General features: G+C 39.6%; 1 protein-coding gene across 18 annotated transcripts in view; it reads left to right on the top strand.

Annotated features, from left to right (window-relative positions):
* The window catches only part of LOC309662755 (uncharacterized protein), a 131,502-nt gene that overhangs the window by 22,016 nt on the left and 95,195 nt on the right, over window positions 1-14,291 (top strand). For 4 of the 18 annotated variants that reach the window (XR_014264914.1, XR_014264917.1, XR_014264925.1 and 1 more), the window contains one exon: window positions 3,020-3,299. The exons of 12 other annotated variants lie outside the window; for them this stretch is intronic. Coding sequence is in view for 2 of the 6 variants with exons in the window: in XM_082465945.1 (XP_082322071.1) it covers window positions 3,246-3,299 (54 nt within the window). In the remaining 4 variants the exon portion in view is untranslated. Of the gene's footprint in view, window positions 1-563; window positions 719-2,472; window positions 2,582-3,019; window positions 3,300-7,365; window positions 10,385-14,291 lie in introns of those variants that run through there. 2 more of the 18 variants (XM_082465943.1, XR_014264916.1) reach the window with 2 other exon arrangements.

A 14,291-nucleotide genomic window follows, 5' to 3' on the forward strand; every position in this document is an offset into this window, starting at 1 on the left:
TCTCGCCACTTCCCTAGAATTGTGCCTGGGAGGTGCCTCAGGCCCAGCTGCCCCAGTTCTCCCCAGTCATTCCTTCCTTGCTGGCAGGGGATGGGAACTCTGGGATCTCACTGCTTTTACCTCAGCTTGTGGGGCTTATGTCCCTCTCTGCTCCCTGGCAGGATGTATACCTCACAGACCACTTTCTCTGAAACCCCTAAGTCTACTTACCACTAGCTTCCTCACTGGCTCCCCTGGATCCAGACCCTTGCTAGTCTCAAGAAAGAGAAAAGTCTGACTCTGACACACTGTACACAATTAAAGTCTCGAATCCTTTCAAGGCATTGGCTTTGATATTTCAAAAGCTTAATCTTTTGCCTTCAAGAGACTCTTCTCTTAAACTCTTCCCTACTTATGATTTCGAAGTCTATTTTGAAATGCAAAAATATCAGGAATCAGCTCTGTTCCCTTTCATTCTTTTCTTTTTTTTTTTTAATTAATTAATTTATTTATTTTTGGCTGTGTCAGTTAATGTTCAAAATACTGTCCTACCACATGTATATGTTGTTCTTTTCTTACCACAGCTCTTCAGGTAGTTCTCAAACTTGAGAATGAAGCAATTATACTCCAATAAAGATGTTAAAAAAAAACCCAAAAAACTTGAGCATGTCCAAGAACTATCCAGTAGAGTTGCACACACCCCATTCTCTTCAAAGACTACTTTGGACCAATGGAAACAGTTAAGCCATTATATTACTTTTCACTTGTGGGCACATCCAGATTGAAATAAGAACTTGCAATCTTATAAATAGAAGGACATTTTTTAGGTAAATAAGACTGAAATTTATTTTTCAACCAAGAGTTGAAGAGCAACCTGGCACTGGCTGAACAGCAAAGCCTCTTGAGACTGCAGCTCTGTGGCCCTGTGGCTTTGCCTGTGAAGCAGTTCTTTTAGACACAGCTGGGGTGCTGGGCCCTTATTGAGGCAAGACTCACATAAGACAGAAATCCTTCAGAATGACATGACAGATCAGAGAGGAGAGTCAGGCAGACTGTTCTGCTGTGCTGCATCTAAATTGCAAAGGAGAAGAGAGACAGGGGAAATGGTGTAATTAGAGGCATTTTAAGCTCCCTCGTAGGAGGAACAGCAAAATATTCTATATTTGAAATTGTAGTGGGAACTTGAAGTTCTGAGGTAGTGGGGACAGGGATAGGGAACAAGGAGAAAGGAAGAATAAAAGGAAGAAGGCGCAACGTGCTCTCAGACTCAGAGAGAAAGTGTTTGATGAGACACTTTGAAGAATCTGAAGGCACAGTTCTAGGAGAAAGGAGTAGTAAAATCCCATTTCTCCGAAGTACAATGAGAGATGTAAGGCTAGAGAAGAAAGAACAAGAGATGGAGGGGCAGGGGTCGAGGGCGGGATTGACAGGGCAGAAAAGACTAAGATGAAAGGTTGAATATTTACAAGGCATCAAATAAAAATTGATTTTTTTTAGTAAAACTATTTCACTGTACAAAGTCTCTAGGCATGCCATTAATGTTTAATTTATTGTAGATTATACTGCTTTATCACACTATGTATTTTTTTCTAAAAATGCTTTAAAAAGTGCTAACCAATCTTCTTGGCCACAGTTCAGAGTACGATTGTGGAGCCTCATGTAGACTCAGAGAGTTTCCCCTCCTGAAGGCTAATATTGCTCTCTACCTGATCCTGCCAAGCTGGGGAAATACGCATGAGTTGTTTCTTCAATGAGGAGCAACTCTCAAAACTGCTCTGGTTCTTAGAGGAGAGGCAAAAACACCAATGTTGCAAGTTTCTCCTGTAAAAGCTTTCTTGGACAAGTAATCCCTCACAGTTGTATAGCACTTTATGCTTTTAAAGCACATTCAGATGCATTGTCTCATTTGAATTTTAGTGAATTGTATCATAAAGGGCATTTTCTATATCATGTGTTTTTACATACTGCTTTTTCCACCATCAAAACCAATAAAACATTAGACATGGTCAATTAGATTCTTATACCCTAAGTACTCTCAGCCTTTCACTGTTTTCATTTAGTTTTTGTTTTTGTTTTCTCTTTCCTTCTAACTAGAGAGCATTTTATGCTGTGGTCAGTTCTCTCGATGGTCCAAATTTCTAGTCTTTCACTTAGCAAAGTAACACAAGGCCTCTAAGACCTAGAAACTAAAGTCCAGGTTGGGGTGGATCTCTGGGGCCCTGTGTCATAGCCAGCTGCCCAGGTCATTCCCTGGTAGTGTGAGAGTCACTGTGTCCTGTTAATGCTGTTGAAGGACATCAGAGGCTATCGACCAAAGTTTTAGAGCCAGACTAGACCAGGCTTTGAACTCTGGATTTACCACTTAATAGCTGTGTGGCATCCTCTTTAAAGTGGTGATATCCACTTCATGTCATTTGTAAAGTTTCCAAGTACAGTAGAGTTCCTGCCATACAGTAGGCATTGAATGAATGTTGATTCTACTCCTTACTTCAGAGAAGGAAGACTGTTGAAAAGTGGAGTCACCCACAGTTTACGTGACAAGGGCTGGGGTTTGATCTTCTTGACAGAAGTAGAGATGGGAAGGCTACCTTCAATCCCCAGGGTAATTTTGTGCATTGCTAAACTCTGACCAGTCCACCAAGCCTGCTGAAACCAGGGCATCTGCTGACACCCCAGTGGATGCCATAGTCCCCACCAGGCAGGTCGTGAGGTATCTACACACCATAATCCCAAAATGGCCCAAATGCATACCGTATTCCCAAAGAAGACCAGGCCAGCCAGCCCCATAATTACACAACAGCAGGTGCAGATATCACCAGCCAGCCAACATCACTCAAGACATTTTGCTTTCCTAATATGGGGCAGAAACAGTTTGAGTGTTTTTGCTTTAAAAGATCTACTTCCTTTTTTCCTAAACCTCATTCCTGAGGAGCTCCTAGACCTGTTCCTCTGTCTGGGTCAAGTTCCCTGCTTTTCCGCTCAGCACTCAGTCTTAGGTCTCCAATAGTTTTTTTGTTTTGTTTTGTTTTTCCTTTAACAGCATATACGAAGAACTAGTGTCTTAGCCTCTGGGGAAAAGCCTTGGTCTTTATCCCCCTATGGAAGAAAGCAAACAGAAGCTCTCCACGAACTTAACTTGATAGTTGCTGATTCTTTGCCTCAAGGAGAGAACCAAGCTGGGAGAACTAGACCAGAAGGTCAGAAGAATTTGCTTCCACAAGACAAATGATCTCTCTGTGACAGACAGTGGCTCAGGTTCAGCAAGCATGCACAGAGTACATACATTGGCCAAACACTGCATTGGATGCCAGGATATAAAGGTGAGTAGAACACGGTCCTTATCCTAGCTTTCAAAGCCTACTTGAAGAATAAATGAAACCTATGATACCACCTGTCATGATTGTGACTGATGCTAAAAAAGGCTCAAAATGAAAAGTGCTCTGGACTCATAGAGGGGAAGTCATCAGCTCTAATGGGAGGAAAGGGAGCTAAGAGAAGGCTTCACACAAGGGGTAATACTGATGCTAATTAGAATCTCCATGTTGGTTCTAGCCAGCAGTTTTTTTGTGAAAATGAAATAAATTATGGAGTTTATTGACATTTCTGGTCCTTACTAATTCTTTTATTTTTTTTCTTAACAATCTTTTCAGTTTATTCATAAATTTCTATTTCACAAATGTGTATGTGCATATATGCATACATGCGTGCATGTCTATGTGTATATATGTATGTACGTGAATATATTATAAATACTGTGCTTTCTTTTGTGACTCTTGGTCCTGCCTCTCTCGCGAATTTCAAGTATTAAAATATGCTTGAAGCTATGCTTCTTCTACATAGTAGATATTAATGGTGATTTCTTCTAAATAAGCTGAAACTGGGTTCAGTATGCATTATATACATACCTCTTGTGACATTAATCCCCCAAATACCTTCCTTTTTTCCTTTTGAAGGCTTCCATCTTTATTTTCTGCTCCATATTTTCTTCACCATGCTTGTCATATAGTTTGCCAGCATCCTGCAGCCTGTAACCCAGCAACATGCCCCAGGATCCCTTACAAGAAATACCTGGAGAGGCCCAGTATTGTGTGGTCTTGTTATGCAGCCCTAGTTGTTACTTTCAAAGCTCCATGCAGGTCTGCAACTTCCAAACAGGTTTGTACTTTGGAGCTTGTTGCCGTCTTGATTGTGAGGAGATGCTGTCTGCCGTGCACTCCTCTCTTGATTGCCCTTAAGAGTATTTTCTGTTAATAGAATATTTGCTGGAGTTTTCAGTTCCAACCTATCTACAGCTGTCTGTCCTTGAGCTGTCTCTGAGTCACACTGATCCGAGGAGAAGGGATTGTTCCCGCTCACGTTTTCATCAGAAGAGAGATTGAAGTAATGTAACCTGGTAAAGATTCCTTAACTGAACCCAAAACTCTACTTACTGTGCAGTTCCTGTAAGCGTCCTCCCTAGCTGCTGCTACTTCATCATTTTATGTCCATTCTTGGGGAGTAAGGCAGCCTTGGTTGACGCTTACCTCACATCCCTCTATTATGTAGGCCACAAAAGCACTTTACAAACTATAATGCATTATACAAACAAGGAGTCTTATTGTAATTATGTTAGAAACAGCCACCCATTAAAGAGTAGTCTGTCTGCATAGATCACACCCATCTCTCCATCCTTTATCACCGTTTACGTGAACTACTTTGGAACTAAGTTGCCTTATTGTTCCTTTCAGTCATCAAGAGGCTGCCCGTGTGACAGCACAAGAGTCCAAAAGAGACTTCAACTTTTTAGGAATATCCCTGTATTTTAAAATATATATATAATGAACATTGATTAATTCTGGGTACCTGTATATTTTTTAGTATCATCTATGGTTTTTTTCTGCATTTGTAAATTTAAAAAATTAAAAATCCTCCCTGAGCAGAACTGTATACCTGCTAAGACATACATAATTAATGTACAAGAACAGGAACCCAATTCTGCTGAATCGACTGGCTCCTAAAGGTAACTTCTAAATCTTCCACATTTACCTCTTCTCTTTAAAAAGTGTTCATTTTCTAGTTTTTCTTAGCATCCCCTCCCCTATTTATGCTGAGAATACCCACTGTGCTTGTCAGAGCGTATTTATAATAGTAGGCAACTGGAAACAATAGGAAGCAGATGCAGACACTGAGAATTTAAGTCTAATGACTGATAGTGTGTTGGTGAAAACATGTTAAATTTTTTTTTTTAATTTATTTATTTTTGGCCGTGTTGGGTCTTCGTTTCTGTGCGAGGGCTTTCTCTAGCTGTGGCGAGCAGGGGCCACTCTTCATCGCGGTGCGCGGGCCTCTCACTATCGTGGCCTCTCTTGTTGCAGAGCACAGGCTCCAGACGCGCAGGCTCAGTAGTTGTGGCTCACGGGTCTAGTTGCTCCGCGGCATGTGGGATCTTCCCAGACCAGGGCTCAAGCCCGTGTCCCCTGCATTGGCAGGCAGATTCTCAACTACGGCGCCACCAGGGAAGCCCCCATGTTAAATTTTTAAAGTGGCATTTTGAATTGTATATTATACAATGATTAACATGAGTTAAACATTGTATATATACTGTGCATGTATGGGGGGGGATAAAATTGGGAAGGAATATGAAGAAACAAAAATTACCATAGAGTAGGGAAATTATGGGTGACTTTAAGAAATTGCTTGTAAAAATTTAAAGTCTATTAGCTATAAAGAAAAATGAATGTCCTTCCATTTATGTCTTCATGCCATTGAGCTTTGTACTTTCTTTTGTGACTCTTGCTTCTGCTTTTCTGGCATGTGTTCAAGTGTTTAAGTGTTATTTATGCTCCTTCTGTTATAGTACATTCTAGCTATAAATGGTGATTTTTTTCCACAGAAGCTGAAAATGGGTCAGTGTGCAGATCCCCGTCCCTTCCTCCTTAATTTTCATTTCTGTGAAGTGTGAGCTGTACTGTTAAGCACCTTAAGAATCAGCCTTGCCTCACATTCCCTGTTCCTCTCCTTCCAACAGCCCTGGGAGTGTAACGAGGAGACCCTGCTAGGAAACGTCCTCTTGAACTTTAGCGCTTCATTTCTTTGCATGGATGGCCCAGTCTTGGTGCAAAATTAAAAATCACCTTCCTGGGGGTTCCCTGGTGGCACAGTGGTTGGGAATCCGCCTGCCAATGAAGGGGACACGGGTTCGTGCCCCGGTTCAGGAGGATCCCACATGCCGCGGAGCGGCTAGGGCCGTGAGCCACAACTACTGAGCCTGCGCGTCTGGAGCCTGTGCTCCGCAACAAGAGAGGCCGCGATAGTGAGAGGCCTGCGCACCACGAGGAAGAGTGGCTCCCGCCTGCCGCAACTAGAGAAAGCCCTCGCACAGAAACGAAGACACAACACAGCCAAAAATAAATAAATAAATTTTAAAAAAAGATCACCTTCCTGATTCTCTCTTTGGTGTATCCCGTCATTCCTCTTAAGCCACCAAGCTATTATTTTTTACCCTTTTATGGTATACTGTGTGCCTTGTGAGCCATGTTCCTGGAACGTTTTGCTTGCTTTGCAGTACGAGTTACCCCAAAATCTGAGAATTTCGAAATGCTATTGTTTCCCAATTCCTAGCAGTTTTTTGGGTTTTTTTAAAATTTATTTATTTTTGGCTGTGTTGGGTCTTCGTTGCTGCGCGGGCTTTCTCTAGTTGCGGCGAGCAGGGGCTACTCTTCATTGTGGTGCACAGGCGTCTCATTGCGGTGGCTTCTCTTATTGCAGAGCACGGGCTCTAGGTGCGTGGGCTTCAGTAGTTGTGGCGCATGGGCTCAGTAGTTGTGGCTTGCGGGCTCTAGAGCGCAGGCTCAGTAGTTGTGGTGCACGGGCTTAGTTGCTCCGCGGCATGTGGGATCTTCCCGGACCAGGGATCAAACCCGTGTCCCCTGCACTGGCAGGTGGATTCTTAACCACTGCACCACCAGGGAAGCCCCCCCAGCAGTTTTTTTGCTTTAAAAATGTCATCACTGATATATAATACATGGATATATAATATATATGAATATATGTAAATATGTTTATATTATGTGTATATGGATGCCAAAGTATGCATCAAAAATATAAAATCATGTATTAGAATGGTAAACACTGAATTAAGGAGAGATGTTTTGTTGTAATGATAAACATTGGCAAAGAGAAATAGAGTCAGTCCTTAGTATACAGGCCCTTAATGGATTGGCAATGCTTTTTTTTTAAGGGGAGCAAATATGTTATAATGTTAAGATTTGATAAAGCCGAGTGGTGGATGTATATGTGTTCCTATACTAGTCTCTGTTATTGTCTGTGTGCACAAACTATTTCTAATGTTGTTTGAACTTCTTTTTTTTTTTTTTAATTCTTTTTTTTTTTTTTTTGGCCACTCAGCTTGTGGGATCTTAGTTTCCCAACCAGGGATTGAACCTGGGCACATGGCAGTGAAGTCACCAAGTGTTAACCACTGGACCACCAGGGAAGTTACTGAACTTCTTATTCCATTGTTCTGGTACCTTTTCATTGAAATCTTACAGAAGACAGCAGTGAGAGCATTTTGGAAGTGGAACGGGAGGGGACCCTATACAAAGTGGGGAGTTGAGAGATACAGGTCATAGTTAATGGAACAGGAAACAAAAGGACATATAGTAAGAAAATTACAAAGAGGAACTAAAGTGCATTACCTAAAATTACAATAGAGAACTTAAAAATAGTGAGACATTCATACTGAGAGGGGGGAGGGTCTAAGTGAACTAAGTACTCATGTATCAGAATGGGAAGGAAGTCCACAGATAAAGTCTGTCTGATAAACAAAGAAGTGGCAATATGACTGTATTATTTGAGGGATAGGGAAGTAACCACCCAAAAGAATTAAAGAACTGTAGCTGTTGAAAAGTTAAACTTGGTTGCTTCCCAAGTGCGGGTCTAGTAGGGTTTGGGTGGAAGGCAAAGGGTGGGGTAGGGCTGGGATGTCGCAGCGGGGCATTCTTACCTTTTGCAATAAGCTCTTCAGCACCATTGATTTTTTTTTTTTTATAAATGTGCACACATACTGCTTTGATTAAAAAAAAAAAGTTTTAAAGATTAACACAATAGGGACTTCCCTGGTGGTCCAGTGGCTAAGACTCCACGCTCCCAATGCAGGGGGCCTGGGTTTGATCCCTGGTCAGGGAACTAGATCCCACATGCCGCAACTAAGAGTTTGCATGCCGCAACTAAGAGTTTGCATGCCGCAACTAAAAAGATCCCACATGCTGCAATGAAGATTCGCATGCCACAACTAAGACCCAACACAGCCAAATAAATAAATAAATATTAGGGAAGAAAAAAAAGATTAACACAATAGTAAGACCATCAGACCCAAGAAAATATCCCCCTCTTCAATAACCTGATCAAGTTACTATTCACATCTTAAGCTATGTTGTCTGCTTGCAAATAAATTGTTTTCCTCCTCAATTTTCAATTGTTATCCTAGAATTATCCTTTGTTTTTCTTTCTCTGTTTCTTTTCCTTCTTTTAATTTTTACCCTCTGCAAACATTTTAGAAATAATTTCTCTATAGAAAAATTTGAAAGATACTTATCCATTTATGGAAAGTTTGTTTCTGATGGGCTATTCAGTGAAACAAGAAAGACAATTCAACTGGCTTAAAACATGCCTTTGGTAAGGATATAGAAATAGAAGGTAGAGCCAGGGGGCTGGAGGGATAGAGAATAGAGTAGCTGCTAATGGGATTTTTGGGGGGTGATGAAAGCATTTTAGACTTAGAGAGTGGTGATAGTTGCACATCTTTGGGAATTTACTAAAATGACTGAACTGGGGACTTCCCTGGTGGCACAGTGGTTAAGAATCCACCTGCCACTGCAGGGGACATGGATTCGAGCCCTGGTCCGGGAAGATCCCACATACTGCAGAGCAACTAAAGCCTGTGCACCACAACTACTGAAGCCCGCGCACCTAGAGCCCGTGCTCTGCAGCAAGAGAAGCAACTGCAATGAGAAGCCCGTGCACTGCAAAGAAGAGTAGCCCCCGCTCACCGCAACTAGAGAAAAGCCCACGCGCAGCAACGAAGACCCAACACAGCCAAAAATAAATAAATAAATTTAAAATGACTGAATCGTACACATTAAAGGAGTGAATTTTATGTACGTGAAATGTATCTCAATTTTTTAAAAAGTCCATGAAAAATACTACAAGGGAAAAAATTAAAATGATAATCATTATATTATACTTGGGGAGTATTTTTTTCCATCACATACTTCCCTAAAGTTTTGGTAATGTGATACTACTTACATAATTTCAGAAATATATTAAAGTAGCATCATTTTCCTCAGTGTGTGGTACTATCTTCATGTGTCTAATTTTTCCTCCTAATGTCATAACATTTTTAATGTTCTCCTGTACTCAAAAGTGCATAATTATTCACGTTTTGATCAGTTTTATTTATAGTTTTGGGTTTGGTGTTACTCTCATTCTCGTTTGGCTTTTTCTTTTCATCATTTTGATGCTGCCAGATTGGTACTTGTGGTTTGTTCTTTCTGCAGTTTTCACTCACTAGAACACTTTGCTGCTTTCCTTGAGAGCTTTCCCTGAAACACCTATAAATGCCTTAACCAAATTGTGACTTCGTGAAAAAGGAGCTGGATTTTTCTGCCTTGAATCATTCCTCAGTCTAACCAAAGCTGGCAGGAAATCTGGAGGAGGGGGAAAAGGAGCACAGGGAGAGTAAGAGGAGGAAAAACTGATATTTATTGAGCTCTTTTATGTTCCAGGCTCTGTCCATGCATTTTCTCAGTACTCCCTCTAGCCTGAGAGTATTACCCTCTTCATTTCAGTGTAGTGTCCAGGGCTCAGATAGGTTAAGCAACTTGCTCCAGGTCACACAGCTGGTAAATAGTAACGGCACGTATCACACCCAGTTCTGTCTAACTTCAAAACCAGTGCTCTCTCCTCTACACCTTCATTTTTAGTTAGGTCAATTCTATTGAGACACATTGCCAAGATGGCCTCCAAAAGTTTATATCAACTTATAACAATAATTAGTGGATTTTCATGTTTATTGGTCATTTATATATTTGCTATTAGTAGATTCTCTTATGTGTATTAGCTATTTATATAATTTATTCTCTGAATTTCCTGCTTATTCCTTTTTCCTGTTCTCCTACTGTGTCATATGTTGTTTATGATTCTTATTGACTTGCAGCACCCTCTCTATATCATGGCTAATTTTTTTTTCTGTTATGATTATGATTTCTTAGATTGCCATTCATTTCCTTTGTTTATTGTACTTTTACATGTAAAACGATTATACTTGTTCACATTTTAATCTGTTTTCTTTATGGTTGCGGGGTTACTGTTACTCTAAGAAATTATTTTACTACCCGGAGGTTATAAAAACATTTCTGTGAATTTTGTTCTTAGTAGTTTTAGCATTTTCTTTTTTATTAAAAAATATTCAGGTCTTTGATCTACCTGAAATTGAGCTTAGTATGTAGTATGAGAGGGAATTAACATTATTCTTTCTTTTAACAATAACCAGTTTATCTTTCTCTTAAACAATAACCAGTTGTCCCAAACCAACTCATTTTACTTTATATACTGATTTTGTATGCAACCTTTGTGGAATATTAAATATACACACACACACGTATATATACTAAATTGAGATACATGCATATACAAGAATCCGTCTCTACAGATGGCCAACAGGCATGTGAAAAGATGCTCAGCATTGCTAATTATTAGAAAAATGCAAATTAAAACTACAATGAGGTATCACCTCATACCAGTTAGAATGGCCATTATCAAAAAGTCTACACATAATAAAAGCTGAAGAGGGTGTGGAAAAAAGGAAACCCTCCTACACTGTTTGCGGGAATGTAAACTGGTGCAGCCACTATGGAGAACAGTATGGAGGTTCCTTTAAAAAACTAAAAATAGAGTTACCATATGATCCATCAATCCCACTCCTGGGCAGATATCCAGAAAGACAAAAACTCTAATTCAAAAGTTATATGCACCCCAATGTTCATAGCAGCACTATTTACAATAGCCAAGACATGGAAACAATCTAAATGTCCATCAACAGATGAATGGATAAAGAAGATGTGGTACATATATACAATGGAATATTACTCAGCCATAAGAAGGAATGAAATAATGCCATTTTCAGCAACATGGATAGACCTAGGGATTATCATACTAAATGAAGTAAGTCAGACAGAGCAAGACAAATATCATATGATATCACTTATACATGGAATCTAAAGATATGATACAGGGACTTCCCTGGTGGTCCAGTGGTTAAGAATCCGCCTTCCCATGCAGGGGAAGCTGGTTCGATCCCTTGTCGGAGAACTAAGATCCCACATGCTGCAGGGCAACTAAACCCACGCGCTGCAACTACTGAGCTGGCGTGCTCTGGAGCCTGTGTGCCACAACTAGAGAGCCCACGTGCCTCAACTACTGAGCCTGTGCGCTCTGGAGCCCATACACCACAACTAGAGAGAAGCCCACACGCCACAAAGAAAAGCCCATACACCACAACAAAAGATCCTGCATGCCGCAACGAAGATCCCGTGTGCCGCAACTAAGGCCTAACACAGCCAAATAAATAAATATTAAAAAATAAAAAATAAAAATATGATACAAATGAACTTGTCTATAGAACAGAAATAGACTCACAGACATAGAAACAAACTTATGGTTACCAAAGGGGAAAGGGGTGGGGAAGGAGGGATAAATGAGGAGTTTGGGATTAATAGATACACACTCATATATATAAAATAGATTAAAAATAAGGACCTACTCTATAGCACAGGGAACTCTACTCAATATCTTGTAATAACCTATCAAGGAAAATAATCTGAAATAAATATAGGTATATAGATATGAATCACTTTGCTGTATACCTGAAACATGCAACATTGTAAATCAATTTTAAAAAAAAGAATCTATAAATTTTCTAGTCTGTTCCGTTAATTTTTTTGCCTATTCTTAAACGAGTACTACGCTGTTAATTTTGATATTTGATAGGACAAATCTCATCTTCTCGCAATATCTATTAAATAAACAAACATCTCACAAATAAATAAATAAATTTTCTACCCAAAGATGCTAAAGGACTTGCTCAAATTCATGTATAATTTAAAGATAGAATCCAGAGAATAATCTCACTATCTTGAGTTTGGGTCATGTATTCATTTTCTTTAACAGACTTTTATTGAGTGCCTACTGTATGCCAGAAGCTGTTGTAGCTTCTGAGAATCCAGCAGTGAAGGAAACAAAAAAATTTATGCCCTCGTGGGGGTAATACATATTATTATTATAGATAATATATATATATAGATAATAATATTATAGGTAATACAAATAGGTATGTTCTCTATATACCTCTGCTAAATTTCCCAATTTTTGAAAAATAAATCTTAGTTATTCCTTCAGCATAATTGAAAGAGCTGGAATCTTGCACTTTCTATTTCACAGCTTCTTTTCCTTGCATATAAATGTTTTAAATTCTACAGTTTCATTTCTCTTTTTTTAATGCAAAGTAGTTTCTCGTCTATATCTCAGTTTGGTTTCTAAAAACCTCTTTGTAGAGAGTTCATTGTTGAGGAGCTTAAGACTTTGTGAGGAAAATTAAGGTCACAGTTAAACTAGAAAAATACATATTTTCCTTAAACAGTGCTGTAATTAAAATGATACATCTAGCACACATTATGTGTCTGAAATTAGTAATTAATTTTCCTTCACCATGCCTTGCTCGGGGAATTTTTCAGAACTTCTCTTCGATGAAGTTTCCAAAGTTTCAGAAGATGCATGATTATATTATTTTAGAGCACATAATATTCATGATGAGTCTTTTTTCCTCCATAAGTTCCGATCATTACATTTCAAATTTTATGACTTGGAATAATTGAATCCCAGTATCTAGTATCAACATGACCCCAAAGAAAGTGACTTGACAGGAGTTAAATGTAATTATATGTTTGGGCTCTGAAGTTGTACAAATCCGGATTCAGAACCAGCTTTGCCACAGAATCACTGTGTGACCTTGGGCAGGTGAGGTCACCTCTCTAAATTAGGATCTCCACCTATAAATTGGTAAGAATAATAATAGTGCTTCATAGATTGTTGAGAACATGAAATAAGCAAGAACATGTAAAGTTAACAGCTTAGTGCTTGTTACATGATATATGTTAAATAAATGTTAGCCAGTACTATTGTTACTGAGATGTTTGGCAATATCCTTTCACTACAAAGAACAGTGGTTCATTTGGGTGGTGGAAGTAGGGGTACTGTGAGGATATTTGTGGAAGTCAAGACTTTAAGAATCTTCCTGGAATTCGGGAAAAATGATGGAGTCGGTCCTCGTGGACACTGGCAGTCATTCAGGAACTAGAGGCATCCAGTGAAGAGTTGCCAATCTGAGTCATCTTGTTGCCTTGGCAAGTTCAGGGATCCCATAATTGCAGTGACTCAGCATCCCTCCATCTGCCCTGCCTCTATTCCTATTTCTACCCACCAATTTCTCGACTCTCCTATGAATACCTTGTGATTTTAGTTTGTCTTTTCTGATAACTTAAAGCTTCAACTTATTCACAATTTGTCAGTTCAGTGTCAGATTTCTAGGAGATAGTGGTGTCTGCTTGATCGAAAATATCCCTATTTGGACAGAGGTTCTATGCCAAACCTCATAGGCCATAAACCCATAAAATTGGTTGCTTTGGGATTGCATGCTCTTTCCTAGTCCCAGTCAGCTGAGGTAGAACTGAGAGCTAAGGGATTAGGGAAGGGTGGGAGAGGCCACATGGTGTGGAACATGACTGTTCTCTCAGTAGGAGCCACAGGTTTTGTGGTTTCTCCAGATGGGGCCGTGTGATGACTGGCTTGCCCATAACCTATACCTTGGATAAATTATGTCTAATCTATTCAACATAGCAAAAAAAGAAGTGTATCACTCTTCTTCCCTCCATTCATAGTTATTTTATTGTTTTGGTTGGTTTCAAACTTGGCACAAAATGGGGAACTTATTGGCTCAGAGGCTACAGGAAAAATGAAAATGTAGATGGCCAAACCCAGTCTTTCTTCCCATATTGCTTTGCTTCTTGTTTTAAAATTATACCCTATTTCTTTGCTCTCTGATCCCCATAAACTGTGACTCTAACCTTGAGTGATCTAATGCTCTCTCAGTGACCTGTTTCCAGTTTACAAAACACCTGGCCCATATATATGGTTTATTTTTAGCTCCCCTAGGCTTCTTTTGAACTCCTTTTACTTCCTTAAAGTCTTAATGTTTTAATTCCTTTACTCTCAGGACT

This window comes from Balaenoptera physalus, assembly GCF_965194825.1.
Source record: "Balaenoptera physalus genome assembly, chromosome: 6".
NCBI lineage: Eukaryota > Metazoa > Chordata > Mammalia > Artiodactyla > Balaenopteridae > Balaenoptera > Balaenoptera physalus.